The sequence below is a fragment of the Heterodontus francisci genome, chromosome 10 (genome assembly GCF_036365525.1).
Source record: "Heterodontus francisci isolate sHetFra1 chromosome 10, sHetFra1.hap1, whole genome shotgun sequence".
In the NCBI taxonomy this organism is placed as follows: domain Eukaryota; kingdom Metazoa; phylum Chordata; class Chondrichthyes; order Heterodontiformes; family Heterodontidae; genus Heterodontus; species Heterodontus francisci.
The window spans coordinates 100,509,991-100,523,257 of NC_090380.1; the positions used below are offsets into that span (position 1 = coordinate 100,509,991).

Here is a 13,267-nt window from a genome sequence, read left to right on the forward strand (position 1 = left end):
GGAGGGAGTCTGGCTGATCCATCTCTTTTTAAGCCCTGTGAGGCAGAGGTGGTTTTAGTAATGTGTCCTCAAAATTATAATTGTTAACTGAACACATTAGCAAGAAATATCTCAGAATGATCTTTCAATAACATCGCATGTGGATATCCATTATTGTCCATCGTGAACGATAATAACATTAAACGCCATAATGTTGAAATCCCACAAATCATCTTATAGACTATTTCAGCCTAATTCTGTCTTTAAGAAATAAAATCTAATGTTTTTAATTAAAACAAGCTTGCAAAGTAAATTCAGTCTTTGAAGGTGGGTTTCTCTTGAGCATTTAAGTAGCATGCTTCCCCCATGCCTTCATATTCCCCCAGGGTCAGATGTACAGACAGACATGGTGCTAAACCTATGCCGTCTGTCTCTGTTCAGTGTGGTGCCACAGAAATGGATTGGCTTACAGAAATCCAGAATGACTGGCTCATCTAGCAAATTAAAAATAATAGCAGGCGCGCAATCAGGGTAGAGGCACCCTTTCTTTATTGCCATCTTCCTAAAGAAACTGCTATTTTTCGGGGAATAAAATGCAGCTAGATTTATTTTCATATTATGGCACTAAGATATATTCTTTTTTTTTGGAATTTGCTGCCCTGACCACACTGTGACCAGGGTGTTTGATCCATGGAAGGCATCACAGGTAAATCCAGTCCTGTTCTCAACTGACGTCTACTCTCATGTATTTTATGGCAAGGTCACTGGATCACAGCTGGGAGTGCAAACTGCTACTGTTACTTTTCCTCATCCTAGAGATAGTGAAGCTAAGTTTAGTATTCCATGACTGTGCTACTGACATCAACCAACACAACATAAAGCAGAGCTACAACCTGGGACTTTCTGATTTGTAGGATTCAGTATCACGCTATGCAGTGCATTTACCTACTGAGCTATTGAGGAAAATCTATGTGATCCTTTTCCACATGTAATTGCTGCTGTTGCAGCAGAATCTGTCATCCATGTGAGTTAGATTGATCCTGTTCAAAGGAAAACTTTAGCCATTGCTTTAGACTCAAGTCATTTCAGATTAAATTACCTAATTCCCTATTTCATAATGTTTTGATAATTGCTTCATCTCAAACCATCAAAACCTCAGTAACCTAACTAACAAAACAAGATCATACGTTTATCGAGTGAAGATACTTTTAGAGAAGGGGGAAGATGGACTTGCTGATTGCTACAATGTGGGAACAAAACAGCACTCAGATACAGGGTCTAATCCTTGATTTCAACCTTAAATCCTAGGCTTCCTGATGAGCCCAGGCTCTCTTGATCAGTGAGATTATGCACTGAATAGCTGGAGCAGAAAGATCGTTGGTTGATTCCTAGTTTGTGCTGAGTTCTCTGATCTCAGTTGGGTGGCATTGGATGTACTCCAATTAGCCTCAGCATTCCCAGCTTACAGTGGACAAACTTATCCAATGTCTTCACTCCTGACTTTTGTCCAGTAATCTTTGCTGGAGGAGTGTGTATGTGTGTCTGTTTGGATGCCATGTTAAGACAGTGTAGAGCTGTAATAGGCTCCATGAGCAACGAGTTTACTTGGCAGTAAGGCCCTGAAATTGCTCAAGGTTACCGCCAGCCAGCTAGCGTAACAATGATGGGAGACTGATGCAACCTCCAGGGAAATGGCAGAGAACTAGTTATGCAGCTTTTCGGCATTTCCAAGAGTTTCTGATTCAACTTGTAAGGAGTGGAACTTCCTGCCCTTAAAAGGCAAATGATGGGCTGTGGGGAAGGGGCTACCTAAGTCAGGGGTTTTAGCTGCTGTTCCCACAGTAAGGACCTGATGCAATACTGGGGGCTTGCACACCCAGTGAGATGACACGTACCTGCCTCCACAAGGGCATATGCGGGCTCCACCAATGGGGCCCAAGCCTGGCAAGCAGCCTGGATCCCCAAGAGATATCAATCAATAGACCAAAGTTCCGGGATAGGCCCCTCGCTCAGAATTTTGTACCCATGTGTTTTTCTTTGCATAAATGAACAGGGACATGCAATTTTATTCGCCCTCGGGCATGGAAGAGCTGCACATTCGTTATCCATTTTATATATCGGTGCAGTTACGTGCAATGTTTTGGGGCTATTTCCCTACACTTACACCCGTTGTGTTTGTAATGTACATGTCACCTTCCTGATTATGAAAAAAACATACGTTTTAAATATTCAAACAGCCTCAGCCCAATTACGATTGTAAGGCTGCAGCTGAAGCCTGGAGTCACAGGGGTTTTAACAGACGGAGTGCTTCTGGAATTTTTCCAGCTCTTTTCACAAACCTGTTTGTTTTAGATCCACCCAAAGTACCAGGAATGAGCACGAGACTAGGCTATAGCATAGACATTCTTCATACTACAATGTTGCAGTGTTATTAGCTGGAATCGAAACAAAAAAAAAATCAACAAAGCTACTTATGAAGAGTACACATCAAACAATGTTTCATTTGGTTAAAGAGATCTATCTGTATAATAATATAATACTGAGATATCACAAGGAAGCAGCAGTGTTGTTTTAGTTGACTAAAATTAGGAAAGTACCCATTCACTAAAATTATTCCAGTTTTGTCAACTATGTTCAAAGTTATAACTAAAAGTCTAAAGCTGAAATAGAACCAAACTTTGAGATGAGAAAATGAGGCTACAAATATCATTAAAAATATTTCTGTGACTAAAACAACGCTTTTTGAACAGATGTGGGAAACAGAAATGAATAAATTAAGTGTTGTTTCAGTTTCATTCCAGCCCCAGTTAGTGTTCTCTCCATATTTTTTGTTCCTTTGTGAATTGGACACTGAGTTACGTAGACCAGGAAGACACCAGGTTTAGTCACTGATGGATGTTGAGAGAGGCAGCAGTAAGCTGCAAAAACTGCCCTCACCATTCATGAGGCAGGGAAGGGGGACAATCAGCTAGGATTCCCACATCGCAGCGGGCATCCCGCTGACCGGCCCAAGGACGCATCTTGCCAACAGCGGCCAATTAATTGGCTGCTACTGGGGCATCTGTCTCTTTAAGAATAGCCACCCGTCCCCAGGAACTGCTGGCCAATCGGAGGGCCTGCAGCTCAACAGCACCACCAGGAGTAGTGGCCACTACTGGCACCTAGAAGAAGAGGACACAATGGATGGACAGGGCCGTCACAACCAGGTACATGGAGTCTGGGGCACTGGGGTCAGTCAGGCAGGTCCCTGTGGGGTGGGGGGGGCGGGGTCATGGGTTGGTGAGGGCAGGCGGCACCGCTGTAACAAGGGTGGCCATTGCGGGCCCCCTCCATGGACCAAAGAATGCCCAAATAGGAGAGCCCCCCTCCAAGCTTGCTGGGAGGCTGACAGGGGAAGACCCCCACCGCTGGTAAAATGCCAGTGGCGGTTGGAAGAGGCCCATAATTGTAAGTGGCTCAATTGGCCTCTGGACGGGAGGACTGTCTGCCACCTTTCTTGTCGCTGGCAAGATGGCATGGGTGCAGGAAGATGATGGGCACACCACTCCCACCTTCCCATGCCATTTTACATCCCTCCCCCACCCCCCATACCTCCCAGCACATCCTGAAAGGGTGGTAAAATCCAGCCCCAAATCACTGTCCGGTGGCTCCCAGATGGAGAGCAGCTGGTGTGGATTGATGTCAGTTCAGAGACAGGATCTGGCTCAGTTGTGATTTCACCCCCCCCCGCCCCCCCACACATCCCCCCCTCAGCCCAATGGCCCATCACTGTACAATCTTATGTGGGAAGATTAGGCATTTGGAGGAGGTAACGAAAGGGTTGCTAATTTGTGTAGTACCACTAGCCAGTAAGATTCACCAACTTCAAGAGGAACAGTAAGAGGAAAAACAGAGAGGCAATTAAAGAGGAATAAAAAGAACAAATTCACAGCACAAAAAACTTTGAGTAAAACTATTGTTGCTGCCATCAGGCGCATTGACAATGTCAACCCACTCATAACTGCACTCATACATCTGACTTATACATACATGATACACATATTGCTTCTTCCCCAGTGAGCTTGGGCCCATGTATAAGCTGCATAAGCAGATATGGGTGTGATGGCTATTCTGTTTTCAAATTGATAACTTTTCCTCTGAAAAATAAGATAAAACTCTGGGACACGCAGGTTAAAAAAAGCAAATAATAAAACAGTCACAAGAGGAATAATGACTTGCCAATGGCAGTTTAGATACAATCAACATGATTCCTTGCTGGATTACAGTTTGTTGTTCTCTGATACCTTGCCCAAATGACCATTATTTATGCTGTAAATCTTGCCAATGAATGTTAGCAGGCTACGCACCATGACACCATCACATTTAAATCTCTTTCTGTCCTCAATTACTGTTCACGGAGATATACATGAAGCAGGAGTTGCTAATTAACAAACAGGAGCAGCAACTCTGTCTTGCTTCCCACCCCCCAACCTGGGACATGGGGGGCAATAATACCATCTCTACCAGTGCTCTGAGCTGAGATCAGTTAATTCACCACAGAGCAGGGCTCAACCCTGATTTAAAATGCCTAGGCATTCACAGGATTATCTTGCTATGGCATCAAAGGACCTCTCAAATTTTAGGTGTAAATCAAGAATTAGGCCAGTTTCTGAATACTCTCTTGTTACTTATATATCAGCTGGTTATCGTCTCCTGCATCATGCATTATTTTCCAACTAAGAATTTGCTTGAGAGGAATGCTGATTGTTTATCCCTCCTCTCTGAAGAAGCATCTGGGCTCTTCTGCCCTCATTATGGTACAAACAAGGTCAGGAATTCTGCTCAGGGAGACCATTGGCACAGATTTGCATGCAGCCACAGTGACTGTGCCAGAAAGGAAAAATCCGTGGCCTGGAATTTCTGCTTATTCCCACTCTACCACTGTAACTGTACCAGTCCTCATTTATGTGCGTAAATATGGGTTTGCTGTAAAATGTACATAGTATGTAAAATAGAATGGAAGGGTTGTGAAGCAACTCACTCCTGTATTCCCTTGCACTTTTTGGAATGTCGACTTGGTGCTGTTTTGAATGGTTTTGTCATTTTTTTCTTACAGATTTTTATGAACAAAGTATATTTTTGAGAAAAAAAAGTAAACAGCGTTTCCTGGTGCAGTTACAAAGATAGAGTGAAAGTAACCCTGAAGAAATTCCAGGCAATGATGTGATTTGAATAATCATTAACTAGGATTCTCAGACTAAATTGATAGTCCATAATAATGTGGCAGTGTGTGCTGTAACTTCTCTGCTATTTGGGCCTCTCCACACTGTACAACATTCCCTTTCTGAGCAACTTGTTCCCAGGTTTCTGTTAATTGTGTTCAGTGAAGCTGCTAGACAAGGTATGAGAGTCTTTCAAGTTGAAACTAGATGAAGAAGCCAGGGATATGTGCCGGCCTGCCCCCCAATTACCTTATCTCACTTTACATAGGCAGTAATTCTGAGACAATGATTGTAAACTGGCCTTAAGTTTTTTTTTATTCTTTCATGGGATGTGGGCATCGCTGTCACTGTGGGATTTGAATCCCTGTCTCCAGGACATTAGCCTACACCTCTGGGTTGTAGCTCCAGTGACATTACCACATCTCCCCATGTGCAAACATCGGTCCTATTTTAAGAATGCATGCTTATGACAACGAGCCTCACCCACTAGGAGCACATCAGCAAACTGCAGGTGTGCTCCCTACAATTTTCCATCCATTAAAATTAATGAGTGGAAAATCATAGAGAAAATACCTGCAGAGTTTTTAATGTGTACAATTGCCAGCAGGCAGGAGTGTGATTTCATAAACTCAGCCCTATAAAGTAAACAAGTAATTCTACTTTCTCCTGTCAGTGCACGTGATGTGCGACTGCAGGTTTTCAAAAATAATTTCCTAACCAGCTTTCAGATGTCACACTGAGGTACACTCCCATGGGGATCAGCCAAACATTTGCATCTCACTTATGCGGATATACTTCATGTGCAAGCCAGGGCACAGAACTGTAATCCTGTCCTACCATAATAATAAAAGCAAAATACTGCAGATGCTGGAAATCTGAAATAAAAACAAGAAATGCTGGAAATACTCAGCAGGTCTGGCAGCATCTGTGGAGAGAGAAGCAGAGTTAACGTTTCAGGTCAGTGATGAAGGGTCACTGCACGTTGCGACAAGAGACACTTTATAATAATCAGGAGTAAAAACCCTGGTCAATATTTCCCCTTTATGCTGTGGCATTCTGATGCCGATAGTGCATTCCCAGTGTGGCCCTGGCTAAGATTAGCTAACTTGGGCCAGACCAAGACTGAATCAGGGGTTTTCTTGGTCTGTGTGTCATAGCATGTTGACACACTGAGAACATTCTCAATTTGCATCTCCATCTGTGATCTCCTTTTAGCTAAGAAAAGATTAAATTCATTTTGTTTCCTTCATGACATTACAAATTGTGAGGAGAAAAATAAACTCAATATATTTCGTTACATTGGAGAAATCCACAGCAGGCACTGAATATGTTAGTAAAAGCAAAATACTGCGGATGCTGGAAATCTGAAATAAAAACAAGAAATGCTGGAACCACTCAGCAGGTCCGGCAGCATCTGTGGAAAGAGAAGCAGAGCCAACGCCCCGGGTCAGTGACCCTTCATCGGAACTGAATATGATAGATTTTTCTCCCTGATTAACTCTAGTATAAGGACATTGCTCTGGACTAAATGTTATTAGTTTAATTGGTACTAGAGACTGTCATGTAAAACTTGCTGCCAACCTCACACACCTCACAAGCAAAATCCAACCAACCAGCATAGAAGTTGATTGCTTTTGACAGCTCTGCAACATCAGCAAATGCAATACACATTGTTTATACCAACCATTTGAATGCGTTCCCACAGGCCTCGGACTGATATAGTATGTGTGGGAGTCAATGACTAAAATCTCTATATTCTGGCTTGGAGCCAGATAGGCTCAGGCAGAGCAAACTGAAGTACCAACCTAACATCTCATCCGGCAGCTCTGACTAGTAAACCTGCAATGATGTGAATGGGGTAACGTTCCTGTCACTTATGCAGATATACTTCATGTGCAAGCCAGGGCACAGAACTGTAATCCTGTCCTACCATAATAATAAAAGCAAAATACTGCAGATGCTGGAAATCTGAAATAAAAACAAGAAATGCTGGAAATACTCAGCAGATCTGGCAGCATCTGTGGAGAGAGAAGCAGAGTTAATGTTTCAGGTCAGTGATGACGGGCCATTACTGCTTGGGAAATTATGGAGATACTTTTCATATGGGTGCCAATTCCATTCTTTGGTTGGCGCAATACAAAGTACTCTTGAGCACTGAGACTGGTGAAACTCAGCACCTAGGAAATTTCTAAGAGCAAATGTCAATCAAGATAGATTATATTTTCGGTTTCTGAGCCAAATGACAATAATAAATGTTCACATTTTTCTACCACACTCTTCACTCAAAGAATAAAGTTTGGTTCTTGTAAAACTCATATTTTCCCTTTCCAATAATCTTTAGGTATTCCTTATGCTACATTTTTTGGCCTGGCGGACAGTTTGAAAGCCTGTTCTTAGGTCGTGGCTTGTGTTCAGTTGCAGTTATGCCTTCAGGTAAATTAGAGTGGGATAGGTTAGTTTGCTTTCAAAATCCCCAGTTCTCTTGAGAGCAAACCAACCCTGCATCATCTGAACTTACTGCCTCCCATAGTAGCCCAGTTAAAGTCAGGAACTCTCTGCAGAAAATCAGAGACACAAACCGCCTGATAGTTGGAGGCTACGTCTCTTCGTACTTTTTTAAACTAATTCTCTACTGTACAGTGTATGGAGCTTAATATCTAGATGACACTTCATATGGGCGATTGTACTATGCATATTTCTGATAATAATTTTTAATTTTTCTTAGGAAAAAGAAAGGCAGCTAGGAGTTAAAAATATCTATGCTAATCGGATGCTGCTGGGTAGTTCAAAGAACAACGTATCATCACCAAGACATAAAGGTAGATTAGCCTAGGTGTATACACGCACGTTGGAATAATGTAATTCTATCACATGCTGTCAATAGCTTCAGATCACAAACTGTTGTTTTTCAGAGCCACTGTTAGACATATTCCAGCAGCAGAGTTGGTATGGCTCTGTTGGTAGATGGCACTCGTGCCTCTATGTCAGAAGGCTGTGGGTTAAAGTCCCACTCTATGGCCTCATGATGAGCAGGAGAGGGTCAGGGAGGTTAAAGATTAGGGAATGTGACCCCAGTATCCCTTGAATGTTCCAAGGAGTGTGTCTGTCCTGCCTTAGAGAGGTGTAACACTTCAGTATTATGTTTAAATCAGGCTCCACAGTACATTTGGGAACCTGACTTAAATTTAACAGATGTTGGCCAGGTTTCCCAGGGCTTGGGAAATGGGCTTGGACTTGCAATGAAATGGAGGTGAGAGCTGCCCGCTCCAGCAGGTTTGTGCTTCTTGGAGCACTCCTTGTGGGTCAGGAGGAGCAGGCATTCCCCCCGCCCCCCAGCCATTGGCTCCTCATGGAAGGCTTCAACCTTTTGCCAATCGTGGCCTCTACAGTGATTGGCAACCCCCGACCCCGCCCACACCACAACCAAGCTGCAATCCGAAGCCTCAATCTCTCCCAGTTGTCGGATTCTGTCTCTATCAATCTGGCTGTATACCAGGCAGGAAATGAAGAAGAAAATGTTAATGACATCCTGCCATTATTATCAGCAGGATCTCTGGGCCCCTCAGCTTTAGGGGTGCTGTTCCGCACCCTCCCTGCTTCCCTGCAAATATTGGCGCCTATAACGTAACCACATAATCTAGGCAAGCACATCAGTGAGAGAATGCCAGATTGTTTGAAATGTCGAAGGTTATTGGGGGTAGATGGGAATGTGGAATTCGAGACACAATCAGATCAACCATGATCTTACTGAATGGCGGAGCAGGCTCAAGGGGCTGGATGGCCTACTTTTGCTGCTAATTCATATGTTCGTATGTATGTTCATCTTCCAAATGAAACATTAAATCAAGCTTCTGTCTGTCTCTTCCTGTGGTTCAGGTGGTCTTTAGAGATCCCATAACAATCTATTTATAACAGATTGTCTTGTCAAGATTTTTCATGTTCTTCATGTCAACATTTAACATTGAAAATGTCCGTGTAACCATTTATAATAAAAATTCCCTTTTCAACCAGGCTCTAGTGATACTGAACTTGCAGGCTTCAGTCACTAGGTGTTATTTTATTTAGCTCCACTGTATCCTGATCACTTTAATCCTCTGACACAATGAGCAATGCCAAAGGAGATTTACTAGCATATGAAGAAGATTCTAGTGTCCTTCTTGCTGTGTTCAATTTGGCTGCCTTGTAAGCCACTGCACTTCAAAATAGTTCATTGCATGTGAAGTGCTTTGGGATGTTTCAGGAAGCACTGTGTTGTATTTGAATGCAGAGGTGAGCTCATTGTCTAACCTACTGTCCAAGCTTCTGTGCTACATATAGGGAACAAAATGAAAATTACACGTACTGAGTTAACTGATGGAGATGTTAACAGGAGGAAGTTAGATGACCATGAAACAGGAAAGGGCAGAAAAGTCAACAAAACCAACTGAACAAGTTTATTTTTTAATGTCAAGCCAGAATTGTAAATGAGTTATATATAAAGTGATGAAGAATTACTGAGAGCTGCTGCATCATTTCACTGTGGTGCAACAAACTGTGCAGGAGGGGGCGCCATTGTGTCACCACAAAGCAAAGGCATGTAGACAGAGCGAAAGGAAAACATAAGTTTTAACTTAATTCTCTGACTGCGTATGGTCCCACCCATTCCCCCATCTTAGGTGTCCAGGAACATTTGGCAATATGATTAATTATTATATATTCTGATTTTAATACCTTAACACTAAATATACATATTTACAAATGCAAAGCTTATATACAGTATACAATCTGTAAAAAATGGTCACCATTCTCCTGAAATTATCAAGTCAAGTTGTTCTGCCTAAATAAATGATTGTTCTTTTTTACTCCCGATCAAGATAATACAGAATCAGTGAAACCCTGTCCCTCAGTGAGATGCTCTCCTCTAGTGACCCAGCTAAGAATTTAGACTGATTGCAACAGGCAGATTAACATAACTGGTATCACTCAAATACGCAGCCACCTGCAGGAAAACCAAGCATGTGTTACTCATAGCATCCCTGTGCTTGGTATTAGAATTACTTACATAAATGTACATGTGGGAAGCACACAAATTAGAAAGAAACATTCAATGGAATGCAAAAATGGACACTGAGAAAGAATTGAAATGTTAAGGGGAAGCGACTGAAGCCATGATTGAAAAGGAAGGTCTTTGTAAGTGTTTAAAGGTAAGGAGAGGAGAGGCAAATGAGAGAGATTAGGAGGAGAATTGCAGAATGCCGCACTGTGGTCATTCAAGGCTTTGACACTGATGGTGGGGTGAAGAGAAGGGCAGACTCGGAAGCGTGACTGCTATGAGCTGAAACACAGAACTGGATGAGATTGGATGACATTATGGAGGGAGTTGTAAACATGGTTGAGGATTTTGAAATAAATAAACAGAGGGATAGGACGCCAGAAGAAGTTAGAGGATTAGGGTGGTGTGTCAGTCGGATTTAGTCTGGGTTTGGTGCAATTTGTAAGGTGGGTTGGATGGCTAGGTAAGTTTTTGAAAGTTGAGCCTGTAGGTAAGAAGAATGTGGATGAGTGTTTCAGTGGTAATGGGGGAGAGATAGGGACGGAGATGCGTAGTATTTTATAGGTGGAAACAAATGGTCTTTTAATGCATTGGATTTGGGTTGGAAGTTCAGCTGAAATTCAAATGGGACACAGAGATTGCATACTGTTGAACTCAGTCAGAGTAAGCAATTGAGAAAAGGGATGGAATTGAGTGCAATGGTGCAGAGTTTCTGGCACGAACTGAACAGCATGGTTCCAAGTTTATCAATACTTGGCTGGAGGAAGTTCTGACTCCTGCATAACTGAATGTCGGACAAACAGCACAGCAACACAGTGGATTTTAGGCTGGTTACTGAGAGGTAAAGCTGCTGTGCCTTTGGTTTACACATGAACGTTGGCTCCCATGCTTATAGATAATGAACTAGAAATTGTGGGAGTGGCGCATCTCACGGCGAAAGCCATGAATTGGGGATTTTTTTAATCAAAAAAAATCATATTTTTGCACTGCAAATTGTTGTGAATGTGAATTGATAATGGCATGATGAGATCAGCGGGGCATCTGAGACCTCCTGAACTTCAGGTCCATTGGTCTATCTCCTTAACCAAAGACGTTTAAAGATAAAGAAACAAAGCGAATAACAGTGATGGACATAGGGTGAATTAGAGTCAAATTAGATACAGAAAAAGAGTGAATTAAGAGAGAGAGAGAGAGAAAAAGAGACAGAAAGGAAACAAGAAAAATATTAAAATACTTAAGATTTAAGAAACTTCTAGGAACCTACCCGTGGGAGTAGTATTCTGCAGCTTCATTGTTCCTCCAAGCTGGAGTGGCAAGTCAGGGCCATAAATCATGTCACTTTTGGGCTACGTTGCACCTAAAAAAATGGGCATTACATGTCCAAGGTCTAGACCCTAGAATCCAATCGATGTCTTCCAGGAATGCCATTGCTGGAGGATTACAGGGCCAAATTCATGCCCAAATTCATCACCGTCAGGTATGCTGAAGCTCCAATGCAATATCCACCATATTGTCACTGGAGGCTTCACAGATTTATCTGTAGACCACTATTGAGCTCATTAAACTTGGAGCTCTTTCAGCCAGAAGAATGAATTACAACTTCGGAAGAGTCGAGAAATTATAACTTTTATGAGACTTTGGAATGATGTGTCCCATTTAAAGGATAGTGGAACATATATCAGCTGAAATCCAATCTATTGCACAGGTTTTTTGCAACGTGTCATTCTTTTGATATTTTTTTAAGTGTTCAAAAGTAAAACATAATTTTTTTAATTAGTACACAACCTGATGAATATAGTATTATGTTATTACACATTAAGCTTTCTTTAATTTAAACTTCTATTAAGATATATAAAACATGATAGGTAATGATTCTTTCCATTCTGAAACACAAAAACCATCATCTGGATATCATCAATGAATCTTATACGGATTCAGAAAACACAGACTGCTAGAGTAGCCATTACTGACTGGCAGTTCACAAGGACTCAGAAATTCAATGCAAAGTGGTCAAATATACTGATGATACCAAACTTGGAGGAGCAGTGGAATGGAAGGAAGCAACGCTAAAATTTACAGTGAGTTGGAAAAAAATAGGTATGCCACATATCTATAGCAGGTGAAATCTATAGCAGATAAATGCAAAGCACTACACATAGGATGAGAAAATTAGGCAACATGAATGGTCATGGAATAGTTAAGGATGAAGTAGAGAGAGACCTAGAAGTCTTAATAGATTCACTGCTAAGCGTGTCTAACCTATGCACAGCGGCAACCAACAAAATCAGAACTGTTAAATAGAAATCAGATGAAGTTGTGATTCAACTGTACAGTGATCTGATCAGACTACACTTTGCATGTTGCATCCAGTTCTAGTTGCTATGACACAAGAACATATTTCAGCAGTGGAGCGAGTGCAGAGGGCAGCCATGAGGCTGATCTTGGGTGTCAGGGTTCTGATTTGTGAGGAAATACTCTGGATTGCTAATTCTAAATTTACATTTTAAATATATATAACATAATGGGGAGTAATTAATCCCATTCCTTCTTGCAAAGGAGACATCTGAAAGGTGATCGTAAAAGAGGTGTAAAAGAAAAAACTTACAATTAGATTCTGCCTTTCATAGTCAATGAAGTATTATTGAAGTGTGGCCGCAGCTGTTATATAGGGAAACACAGCAGCCAATTTGCACACAGCAAGGCCCCACAAAACACAATGAGATAAATAACCAGATAATTTGTTTTAATGGTATTGGTTGAGGGATCAATGTTGGCCAGGCCAGCTTCCCTGCTCTCTTTATGTCTCATCTGAAAGGCAATATCTCTGCAACACTCACTACTGCACTGGAGTGTCAGCCTACATCTCTGGAATGGGATGTGAATTCATAATCTCCTGACATCCTGGCTAAGATAGTAAATGTTATGAGAAAGATAAATCTGGAAGGTTTAAATTAAGTTATGAATAATGGAATTCAAACAAACTAATAAAAGATAAATTTAGGGCTTTCTCCACACAGAGAATGAGCTATTGAATAGAGTAGAAGAGGCAAAATCT

General features: G+C 41.8%; 1 protein-coding gene across 2 annotated transcripts in view; it reads left to right on the plus strand.

Annotated features, from left to right (window-relative positions):
• The window catches only part of LOC137374258 (lebercilin-like protein), an 85,471-nt gene that overhangs the window by 34,067 nt on the left and 38,137 nt on the right, over positions 1-13,267 (plus strand). Inside the window, exon 4 of one of the 2 annotated variants that reach the window (XM_068040046.1) lies at positions 7,906-7,999. The exons of the other annotated variant lie outside the window; for it this stretch is intronic. Within the exon in view, the coding sequence (XP_067896147.1) occupies positions 7,906-7,999 (94 nt within the window). The remainder of the gene's footprint in view (positions 1-7,905; positions 8,000-13,267) is intronic. 2 annotated transcript variants of the gene reach the window in all.